Below are 12,244 nucleotides of genomic sequence, written 5' to 3' on the forward strand. Positions count from 1 at the left end.
CCTCTGAGGACCCATCCACTGGGAAGCTGGATGGATGCTGAAGCCAGAGGACAAAGCTTGGGAGTGACTAGCCAGTGTCTGTGGAGGAAGACACAGGCCAGAGCCCACGTTGCTGCTGTTAAGGGGCGGGTACAGGGGGCAGAGCCCAGGAAGAACACTGAACTAAGGGCAGAGTAGTTGGGAAGGATGGGAGCCAAAAGCCAAGAGGAGAGTTGGAGGTTAGTGAGGGACTTAGCAGGGTGGCCATGATGAGGGGCTGACACAGACTTCCCAGGTAGACGAGAGAATAGTGTCAGAGTGTAGAGGCATAATTCTGGTGACAGGGTCACCAGATGAGTCTATTTGCATGAATGCATTTATTGTTGTGGTCCTGGAGATCAAACTCATACATAGCTATATGCATGCTAGACAGGTGACAGGTGCTCTACCACGGTCTGGCATCCCTAGCCCTCTTTCCTTTTTGGTTTTGAGACATGGCTTTGATAAGTTACCTGGGATGGCCTTGAACTTACTTTGCAGCCCAGGTTGTCTTTGAACTTGTGATTCCTCTGCCTCAGCCTCAGCCTCAGCCTCTAGAGTAGCTGGGACTGCAGGCCTGCAGAGATATAGCTAAAGCAGGGCAAAGGTGCTAGCACACGAGTTCAGAAGTGTTTGTATTGCTTTCCATGTGATAAGTTACTAAAATAGAGACAGACAGACAGACAGACAGACAGACAGACAGACAGAGGTCTGTCCATAACCTAAAGAGACATGAGACTAGCCCAAGTTGGGGTTTTTCAAGCAGGTCCCACATGGAGCTCCAGCATAGCAGACAGATGTGCACTGACCCCATTGTCTGATCCATCACCGGAGCCCCAGGCTCAGGTTGTCCTGTCTCCATGTTGACCCTCCTTGTGGCAGTGCCCCAGACAGAAAACAAGGGTCCAGTCAAGATGCTGCATCTAGACTGTGGGTGGAAACCAGGTCTCAGAGGGTGAAGCTAGCCCATCTGGGTTCCCACTCTGCAGGACCAAGGCCTGGGCCAGGAGAGTGCACCGGAGCCATGGAGGGGCTGTGGAGCTCAGCCTGTCTCTCACTACAATGTTGTATCAAGGACAAGAGACCCTTCCTAAGTGGAAGAGACCCATCTACCTGCCAAAACATAGCTCTCATCTCTCCTAGTGGAGCCTCCAGTGACCAGGCCAGACAAGCATTTCATGTCCCCAGACACCTCTGGGCCTCATCATGCCTCCCCTCCATTGAGAGCTGCTTCCCAGAGACCATGCTTACCCAGCAGTAATCAGGACAGGGAGTCATACAAACCCAGCCAGAGCAGGGTGGGCACATCCAGCCCTGTGCAGATGCTTACTGTAGTAGCATGTCTTCTACATGACTGTGAGAACAGGCAGAGTGAGTGTGTGTCCCAAAGCCCACTCTCCATTCCTGTGAGCATGGGCTCTGGGACAGGTCATCTACCACCCTGTGTGATTTACAAGACGCAGAAGACCAACAAGCCATCGCATTTGTGTCTGTTAAGAGAAGATGGACCATCTCCATTCTCACCTAGCGCTCCTGACCCTTTTTACCTCAACAAATACAGAATGCTTATTTTAGTATTGTCAGGGTAAAAATTAAATGAAGGCCTTAGGTACCAAACATTATAATTAACAGGGTAGAATGATTGTNGCAGTGTCCAGAGATCTTTAAAAGGAAAACTTCTCTTGGCCATTGACACTCCTGGGGACAGTTTAAATCATGAGAAAATAAAAATNGTGTTTTCACATGCATCTACACAAGGCAAGAACACAGAGCCTGAGGTTCGGCTCATGGTCACTTGGATGGCCAGAGCTGTCAATTCTGCAAAGNCTTCTGGAATTTTACTCATGGGGGGTTGGGACAGCCAACCCTTAACATAAAGGCTGCATACCCCATACCCAAGATGAACTTGAAAAGACTGTGTAAAAGTTAGAACTTGCAACATGGTGCACACACAGGGACCAGCTGTGTCTCTCAGATGCTTGGGCGGGTACTAAGAGCCCAGAGTTTCCCTGGATGCTCTCCAGGAAGCTAGAGTCCTTCAGCACCACGGACAGTGCTCGGGGGCCTGAGAGCTTGGAGCCAGCCTGTCTCTTGGAGACGGAGTTCCTCCTAGGCAGCTGTGCGCCCAGNGAGTGCCTTCCAGAAGCACCTTGGGTTTGTGCTGTCAGGACAGGAAGCTGTCCATGTGTGATGGAGGGAGATAGCTACCTCTTGAAGGGGAAGGATAGGAGGTATGTGCACACTGAAAAAGCTGAAATGCTTCCTACTGTCTGGTGGACTCAGTTATTGCTGTAAAGCTTCAGAAGAGAGATCATGCCAGCAGCTGGAGATGTGCACAGAGTCCGGAAACAATCACCTGCAGGAGAGGCCCAGACTGGATCCTGTGTAGGGTGGGGGCCAGCACTGAACAGGTTTCCAGATGTGTCCTCCACATCACTATCTTCTATAGCTCTTGACCCAAGCACATGGGTAGTAGTTTCATCCAGAGGGGGACCTTCCCCAGGGCTCAGGAAGCAGGAAGCTGAGCAGAGAATGCAAGACTGTTGGGATGACAGTGNGCCTGTGCTGGTTTATAAAGAGTAGCAAGAGGAAGCTGGTGGTGGNCCAGGAGAAAATAGAGCTGTCAATGGATACTCACAGATGAGCAACTGCAGAGAGGACAGGGCTCTGGAAGGCTGGCCTTTCCTGGAAGTCCCATCTTCTTCCCGACTCTACTTTCTCTCCTAGACTTGTATGCCAGGGATAGGGCATCAATTACCCACACAGAAANATCACAGCTGTTGGCACAAGGGTCTCGATGTACCAGACGTTAGTGTAGATGTCACCCCTGCCTTTTGATGAAGCTGTTACTCCTGCTCCTCTTGATTTTGAGACATAGTTTCATGGTGTAGCCTAGCCTGGCTCCAAACCTGGGATCCCCTGAGACAGCAGGTGTGCACAAGCACGCATGGCCTCATTGCCCCTTCCTTTAAAACCTTGAACTAGTCCTGTACGAGGGCATTACCACTGATGTGGGTCACTATCAGTAAGTCACTACAAGTAAGATGTACACAGAGGTTTAGTACAAAGCCAAGCCAATGTGCACACCCAGCTTCTCTGACTCTAGAATCTATCAAGATGGCATGCTTAGCCAGGCGGTGGTGGTGCACGCCTTTAATCCCAGCACTTGGGAGGCAGAGGCNGGCCGATTTCTGAGTTCGAGGCCAGCCTGGTCTACAGAGTGAGATCCAGGACAGCCAGGGCTACACAGAGAAACCGTGTCTTTAAAAAACAAAAACAAACAAACAAAAAAATAAACAAAAAACCCCCAAACCCAAACAAAAAAAATATGGCATGCTTGCAAGTGTGAGGGGCCCAGGCTACTGAATGAGGAGGGACGTGGTCACCTGTGCCTGAAGTGACTTCCTGACTCCCTATTTCTCATGGTCTCTTGTTCACTNGATGTGAAGGTAATTAAGTCCACACATGGAGAATCAGTGTCTTCCCACCATCATGACAAGATACCATTTGTCCCCAGGTCTTGTTCTCTCTTAACCATGCTATGGCAGCCTCCTCTAATTATTCCATTTTGCNTTCGAACCAGCCAATATACCNTCTGCATCCACTGCGGAAGAAGCAGACGCTGGCAGCCTCCTGCCCACCACTGATGAGCCCTCTCAAGCCTTAGCTGGGTCTGACTCTCTGGACAGTCCTCCCAGATCCCTGGAGAGATCTGCGAGCCAGCTCCCCAGCCCTCCACTGCTGCCCACCCCGCCACCCAAGGCCAGCTCTAAAGCCACAAAAAATGTCACAGGTGAGTCTGCTTGTCCTCCCATCCATCCATCCATCCACCCATCCATCCATTCATTGATCTACCTATCTATCCATCCATTCATCCATTCATCTGTCCATCTGTCTTTCCACATGTCCATCTGTCCGTCCATCCATATCTTCAAACCATCATGCCTACTCCAGCTCCAGGCTGACTCTTGTCATTGCCTCAGCACCCTGGCCCTGCAGGCCACAAAAAGAGTTCCCAGAAGGCCATAGTTGTTGACTGCAGATTGCTTGGACACTCTTTGATAGAGGGGAGGGTCCTGTAACAGTCAGAGGGGGAATCTTCTAGACTCTGAACCCAGAGTATACAGCCAGCCCTCCGGGTGGCACTTTCTCTGCTAACACATGGTTGTCTGTAGTGTTTCTGCTGCTCCCATGAATGCCCCCGAATGCCCATTTTCTCCTTCACAACAGCTCCATCTATGCATCAGGAGAGAGCCAGGAGTCAGCACTGACCCTTCCTGTGGCAACACAGTTGGGCAGAAAAAGACCCCATCGTCATCAACCCCTGTGCTATCCTCACCTTCTCACCTGCAGCCCTGGCCTCACAGGGGACTCGCTGCCGAGTCAACATTTACTCACCAAGCCTTCAGGGCCAGGCACCTCAGCCTCACAGGGAGGCAGGCTATCACTGGCTAATTTTCAGAGCACATTCCCACATACTCCCTTGGAAGCAGTGGACACTAGAGAGCAAAGCCCAGCTCAGTGAAGCCGCTTACTCTGTGGACAGGCACCACACATGTGGNTCTACTTTTTTTTGACTACTTTATTAGGTTCTTATATCCACTACCCTTCCAATCTTTATCCTACCCTAATCCCTTCCAACCCCCTCTACACCAGGTAGGAGAGAAAATAGGTTAGAGGGGAAAGAGGTGTAGACCCCTAGACCTCTTTAGACTACTTCCTGCTGATTAGGGGTGTTAGGTTTCTTGGGGACAAGACCAATCTTGGTCATCAGGATATCTTCAACTTCTTTTCTTGTCTCTTGGCTCACAACCGCTTAACAAACCACCACCACAACCAACAGCAGCAGGGAGAGCAGCAGCTGCCACAGGCTCTCTCANNTCTCTCGTGGGGCTAGCAACCGTATCATTGTCTTATACTGATGTCACTTAATAGCTGTGAAGAGACATCATGACCACAGCGATGCTTATAAAATAAAGCTTTTAACTGAGGGCCAGTCCTTAGTTATCATGGCAGAAGGCGTGATGGCAGGCAAGCAGGCAGCTTGAGAGCTTACTTATATCCTTATGCTGAACCTGGTGTGAGCTTTTTAAACCTCAATGGCCACATCTCCTAGTCCTTCCCACACAGTTCTGCTAAGTAGGGATTGTGCCTGCAAATATTTGAACCCAGGGAGGGCTGTTCTCATTAAAATCACTACATATACTTGCCTCGCCCTGGTTTGCACAGGTGCATTGTAGGTGCTTGACAGGCTGGTGTGTCAGCTGCTGGCACAAGGAAGATGAGAGGGCTCAGGAGGANGGCTGTTCCTCCTTACTCTTCAGGAGAGTTCACTCTGCCCTCACCCTGATTGTAGATGTCTGGCCNCTGGGGTAGAGTGAGCTGTCCTGTTGTTTGAAGCCACCAGGTTGTTGCACTAGGCCCTGTCTCCAAAGGCACTTGGTCTCTGCATTCGCAATCAGATGTAGGTGCAGTCATTGTACCTGGCATGCAGTGGGTGTAGGTAGTTGACTAAGGTGGTGAATGAGGAATCAGAACTCTGCTCTCTACATGGCTAGAAATGAGTTGCTGACTGGGATGACCGCAGAGTAAAAAATTTGAGGCAAACCAATACCCTTTAGTGTTTGGTTTCTATGTTTGCGATAACTCCCCTTTCCCAATTTTGACATCTGAAGCATTTCAGAATCACTTGATGGAACACCACATGCCTTCCTTTCCCCCACAGAAAGCCCCACAGGTCTGATAGTCTGTAGACTTTGTTTCCTTTCCACTTGAGAGACTTCTACTGCAGACCGTGAACATTTGCCTCACTAACTGCCTTATCCACTCCCTCTGGGTCCCCAGGATCTGTCCACACCTGTCATTTCACCCTTGTCTTCATGGAAGGGACTCAGAGGCATCAGGGTCCTGACTTGCCACTGACTGGTCTAAATAGAAAGGTGGCCATGAGCTCAGGACTTCTGTCTGGAACCTGAGTGGCCTTTGGGGTCCAGTCTTTTCCTTTGCTTCCTGGGACATGTTGTTTCCACTCGTGAACACTAGGTGACAGACTCAGACAGCGTTCCTGTCTTGTGCTTGACTCCTTGGTACTGGGGAGGTGGATGAAGTCCGTCCTAGCCTGACACCAGGACCCACGGTCTGCATCTACCTGAGTTACAATGGCAGAGTAACCTGTCAGCAACAGGTTTATCTCTCATAGTCGTAGAGGTTGTAAGTTCTGGGTTGGGCTACTGCCAGCCTACTTGAAGTTTGGCAAGGGCCTGCTTCTGGATTTGTAGGGTAGATTTCTGGTCCCATACATTTGTGTTGTATGTGTGTTCATATGACTGCATAGATATGGAAACCATTGGGGGGGTGGAGGAGGAGAGAGCTGGTCTCTTATTTTCCTTGAAATTTCTGTTTAGGCTAGGATGCCTAGTTGGCCTCAAGCCACAAGGATCCTCCCCTCACCTCACACCCCATCTCCATCTCCCTAGTGCTGATATTATAAGCACATACTATCACATGGGGGAGCAGTAAGAGGTGTGCCAGGCATGTTAGCCTTCCAGTGGGTTAGCGTGCTCCTCAGAAATGCTGANGNCTGCTAGTTTGTCATGCTCACTGTGGGTTAGTCTTTGTTTCTGTATTGTGGTGCTGGGGTGATCCTCATGTGGTATAGACACTTTCGGTGACATCATGGCCTGGTTACCAAATAAGTAGATGAGCTATGATGCACCCCCTTCCTGTTTCTATAACTGTTCTGGTGAGGACCGGAGACAATGCTGACTAGACAAGGTCTGGGAACACAGTATCATTTGTGGGTGNTCAGGGCATGGTTGGCACACCAAGCAGGGGCTGTCCCTAGCAAGACATGAAGCCCTGACCCATCTGCCCGCATGGGTACTGGTCTTCTTTTGGGTGACAGCTAAATACTCTTGAAGAGAATTCCCATCCCTCCCTCACAGCTAAGAGGGATCAGAGGGGATGGGAATGGTCCCCCTGAACTGGTTATTGGGGCTGTAGATTGGGATGACACTTAGGGAAGGGCTCACTGAGGAAGGAATGTTACTGTAGAGGAGAACTTTCAAGGGATGAGAGTTGGGGCAGCATGATGCTTCAGGAACTAGAAGGATTTCCATAGGTAGCCTGAGGAGAGTGGGGCGGGNATCAGAAAGAGATGCTGCCAGGGTGCTGAGCCAGGTAGCCCAAGGGGCTTTGGGACTGTAGCATGAGTCTGAATCATGTCAAAAGGAAGGGGAGAAAGATGTGACAGGACTCACATTCCAGAAGGAGCCCAGAGGGAGGAGGTGCAGGGAGAGCGTGAATGGCCACAGATGTTGTTGGGAGGGCCAAGGCAGGAGGAGGGTGGTGCAGAGCTCTGTAAATATTTATGATCCCCATGGGGCAATAAACAGGTCTAGGAAGACAACTCATCAAAGGATGAGGGAAGGGTGCTGTCTGTCCCAGACCTCACAGGCTGACATTGGATTTGACATCACAGAGATCTTCTTTAGTGGTGTGGTACTGTTGGTGAAGGGGCTTGGGCAGAGTCATAACCTACTCTCTTCCCTGGGGATGGAATCTGACTTGGTGCCTCCGTGAGGAGTACACCCTTACATCGTCCTCAACGCCTTGGCCCCTGTGTGGAGGGTGATGGTTGTGTACATTATTGCTCCACCCCAGGACAAGCTGCGCTCTTCCAAGGCCCCAGCATGAAGAACAATGAGCCGGCTCTCAGAGGACAGCTTGCCACCCCCACAGGGTCCCCTCATGTCACCACTGTCCACCGGCCACTGCCCCCCAGCCGCGTGATGGAGGAGCTGCATAGGGCACTGGCTACAAAGCACCGTCAGGACAGGTGAGATCCTGCACACTTGTGCTCCCCGAGGGGACCCTTGCAATCTGTGCAGTCCACCCAGAGCCTGGCCTGGGTTTCTTCATCCACTGGAACCATCTTAATTTTCTTAGGACAGGGGCTGTGCACACCGGCACCCAACCAGCAGACTCCCTGCATGATCTCTCATAGGGGGCTTGGGGGCTTCCCAGGAGGGAATAGTTGTTGGGAGGGAGCTATTGTTAGTTTATGATTCTGAAATCCCCACTGATCTAATAATGAGAACACAAGGTTCCTCGGACTCACAGCTTCCTTGATTTTGGCAGCTTACAGCTGTCATGAAGGAAAGGGTGCTTGCTGAGGAGAAGTGGCACTTGAACACGTGCCAGCGTGGTGGCCTACTGGAGGAACACAATGTCTTCCTAAGATCTCTGGAGCCCTTAGTCTGAATGATTGAAGTATACATGTTGGCNGGACTTAGCATATGTTCTCTGCCTTTGGCAGGGCACAGCACAGAGCCAAGTACTATAGGCTCAGAGTCCCAGGTTCCCTTCAAAGCTCTCAACACAAGGTGCCGAGCACCAAGCTGAGAAATCACTCAGGGCCACCCCTGGAGAGTTCACCAGGTCCCACATCGATTCCNGTGGCTTTCCAGAAAAGTGGGCACATGTAACGGGGCCCATCTTTCCCATTTAGTTTTCAAGGGCGGGAATGCAGAGGGTCTCCAAAGAAGCGGATGGATGTGCGTCTGTCTAGGACGTCCAGCATGGAGCGGGGCAAGGAGAGGGACGAGGCGTGGAGCTTTGANGGGGCCTCAGAGAACAAGTGGACGGCTACCAAAGACTCCGAGGAGAACAAGGAGAATCTGATGCTGAGCTCCGAGCTCAAGGATGACGTGCTCCTGTATCAGGACGAGGAGGCGCTCAATGACTCCATCATCTCGGGTGAGGAGCACAGTGCCTGGGGGAGGGGTATCAGCCTGTGTGAGGTCACCCAGGACCACATGGAAGCTGGAGCCACTGGCTAGGAAGAGAGCCTGCACCTCTTGAGAGATGGNGGTGCTTTCCCCTAGAAAGTGAGCCCTTCCCTGAGGGTGCCAGGCCCAGCAAAGACTCCAAAGGCACTGGGTGAACTTGTGTCTGGAAGGCTGGGTGTTTGTTCCACTGGATTTTGGCAATACACCAAGTGGACCTGTGAGTGATCGTGACATGACACTCCTAAGCAAGACCTGGCCAAAGGCATGGTGGTAGTGAGCACATGGCCACGGTTTTACGCTCTGACTTTAAACTAGATGAAATAGGGAGGGGAGATGAAAGCCAAGTAATTGATGGATCTCCAATAGCCATCAATAGCCACATCAGAAGTGATGTGAACGGACAGAAGTNTGGACTTGTGTAAGACAGGGTTCTCTCAGGGTCTCGGAGTCCATATCTGTGTTCTCCAGGTCTGAGTGACTCCTGCCCTAAGGACTATGCTCAGGGACAGAGAGGACAGGACTCCAGACCCTGCCCCCTCCTGCTGATGTTGAGGAAGCAGGAATCCCAAACCCTATTCCTGCAGATTGCTGCCATCCATGTTAAGAGAAGGTGGAATGTTCCCAAGTTCCTTGGTCTGAAGCCCTTCTCTTTAGACATGGCTGCTGGCTTCGCTCTTCCCCTCCTGCAGCACCTTGGCTGTGGCTAGACAGTGAGCGGCAGCCTTGTTGCCCCTCGAAACACAGGGCTTGACTGAGTGAGCTTCAGAACATGTATACATATACCACTGAGCACGTCACAGGAAGTCCTCACCTGAAGAAAGTGGGTGTCTTCTACAGGGCATGGTTAGCTCATGCTGAGGTGAGATCCTGACCTGTAGCCACAGAGGCAGAGCCCCCACAGGGACAGGTACCTGTGCATTTTGTTGCCTGGGAACCTCAGACCTGGCCGAGGTCGACCCTCCGAACACTTGATTTGAAAGGGCAGAGGCAGCAGGACCTTCTGAGAATCTTCCAGTAATGAACGGCAAGCTCCACATGAAGCCATTTCCTATGTGTTTAGATCAGTGGTTCTCAACCTTCTTAATGCCGCAGCCCTTTAGCACAGTTCCTCAGGTTGCAGTGACCCACAGCCATAAAGTCATTTCATTGCTACCTCACTGCTATGGTTTTGCTACTGGTATGGATCATAAGGTAAATAAATATGTGAGGTGCAGGGCCCACGAGTTGAGAACCCACTGCTCTGGAAGGACTTGTGTGTGTTTATCTTTTCTTCTGTCTTTAACCATGGCTAGAGCCCACATGGGAGGCATAACTGTCAGGTCCCTGTGCCTGGCCTAGGGAGGCATAGATAAGGGTAGGGACATGGACCTGAAGGCTCTTCAGGAAGATGAGTGACAGAGCAAACTTTTCTGGAACTTTCCTAGATCCCTCTATTGTTTGTCCCTTCATGCAGACCCCATCCACCCCAGTTATTCATGCCCACAAGCTGCAGGGCCAGCCCAGAGAGGAGGTGGCCCAGCCCCATCCCAGCTTTAACGATGCAGACCTCTAACTTCACCCAGGCTGCCATAGCTTGGCAACTAACAGAATGTTATGGACTTGCCTGGAAATCCAAGATCTGATGTCCGGAGTCCCGGGTTGTGTGTCTTGTGGCAGCCTCAGATGGTAGAAAGAGAGGCAGTTGCCCATGTGTCCTAAAAAGTCATTAATCTCACCGTGAAGTTCATGAGTTACCACCTCCTAAAGGCAGCTTAGCTACTGTCCCAGGGAGGCTACGAAGGCTCAGCCTTCACAATAGGAATTTAGAGATGGAGGTGTTTGTTGTGGCTTGAACTTCTCAGCAGAGGACACAGATTTCCGGTGTGCAATTCTGAGTTCCCACATGGATTTCCTCCCTGGGCTCAGAGCACCGAGAGGCTTTCTTCAGGGTTCAGCCACCGTGTATCGACACATCCTTTCCTGGCGTTGTAACCTTGGTCAGGCTTGCTCCACCTCTCTGGTTGAACTGAGCATGGCTTGCCTAAAGAGCTAATTTCAAAGCTCATATTCTCTGCTCCAGGAGCTTTGCTTCTGGGGTTTACCCTATGGTTCTCTCACATGCCCAAAGAACAGCTGTTGAACAAAAAGGCTTCTGTGTCTGCCCGTAATGAACATTTGAGGCCATAAACGTATTCTCAGTGGGTCACTCGAGCCCTGTAGGGTGCTGAGAATCAGCCATTCGCCACACCCACCAGATGCCAGCAGTATCCCTTAGCCTAGGAGCCTCACTTGCCTTCAAACATGGTCCAGTATTTCCAGCATCTGCTGTCCATCAAGCTGGGCTGTGCTTGATGGCTGTGTTCACAGGGAGCTGCCTGTAATGGGGTATTGGATTGTGCTGGGTGATGGTCAATAGAAGTCATTCAGTCAGTGACATCCCACCTGGATAGTAGACCTCTGAGGGGGTGGCAGGATGTGTGAGCACTGAGGTATGAGCAGTCCCTAGGAACCCACAAGAGCCTTGTGAATCCACTTTTGTTGCCTTTTAAACCAAACTCATCTACATACCCAGATGTACAGCATAGTATAAAGACAGGACACAGAAAAAAAATGCTGAGTGTCGATCATTGTGGTCAGCATAACTTGATTTGGGATCACTGAGGAGACACCCCTGGGTAGCCTGGGATGGACATTTCCAGTGAGGCTTAACTCTTCAGAGGTGGGAGAAGACCCATGCAAGATGGTCAGGATCATCCTTCAACCCAGAGGATGGAGAGCATAGAGGGAGAAGCATGCTGTGTGCGAGCCCTCACCACCCTCTGATTGCTGACTGTAGATGCATGTGACCCACGGCTGCGTGCTTGTTCCCACCACATCTCTCCTCATGGTAGCGTATTGTCCTCTCAGGCCTGGAGTGGAGAGAAAGCCTTATGTTGTTTTCCGACAGCAACAAGAAAATTAAATAATACAGAGAAGACATGTAATGTTTTTTAACTTGATGTGATTAGGGACTGCCAGCTGTATTTCTGTAACCTAAAAGCCCGCTGCAGAGGTCATCGGAGCAAAGAGAGCCATGACTGGAGAGGGACTCCTAGGAAAATTAGGTATAGACAGCAGGCAGCACAGGCAACACTACACAGAGCATGCTGCACGTGGGTTCCGCATGTGGCCTGGATGTAAAAGGGAAATGACTCTCCCGAAGCGACCTTCCCCTGGCTGCCTAGTCCTCTGTGGACATGGAGAAAGTGTGTGTCATTTGAGTCCAGTTTTGTGTTCAGGGAAGACAGTGTAAAGAACTCATCACTGAGGTGTGAATGCTAGAGATCAAATTCACCTCTCTTGGCAAGCAGGGACTCTGGGCTATGAAAGCCATGCTTTGTGGCCAGCAGGGGGCACTGTTTCTCTCTCTCTCTCTCTCTCTCTCTCTCTCTCTCTCTCTCTCTCTCTCTCTCTCTCTC

The 12,244-nt window shown here is 50.9% G+C and overlaps 1 protein-coding gene across 5 annotated transcripts in view; it reads left to right on the forward strand.

Moving 5' to 3' along the window:
• Window positions 1–12,244, forward strand: part of Phactr3 (phosphatase and actin regulator 3) — a 222,372-nt gene that overhangs the window by 157,615 nt on the left and 52,513 nt on the right. For all 5 annotated transcript variants that reach the window (XM_021152545.2, XM_029474384.1, XM_021152538.1 and 2 more), the window contains exons 5-7: window positions 3,602–3,811; window positions 7,681–7,855; window positions 8,528–8,775. In XM_021152545.2, coding sequence (XP_021008204.1) covers window positions 3,602–3,811; window positions 7,681–7,855; window positions 8,528–8,775 — 633 coding nt within the window. The remainder of the gene's footprint in view (window positions 1–3,601; window positions 3,812–7,680; window positions 7,856–8,527; window positions 8,776–12,244) is intronic.

Source organism: Mus caroli, chromosome 2 (genome assembly GCF_900094665.2).
Source record: "Mus caroli chromosome 2, CAROLI_EIJ_v1.1, whole genome shotgun sequence".
Classification (NCBI taxonomy): Eukaryota; Metazoa; Chordata; class Mammalia; order Rodentia; family Muridae; genus Mus; species Mus caroli.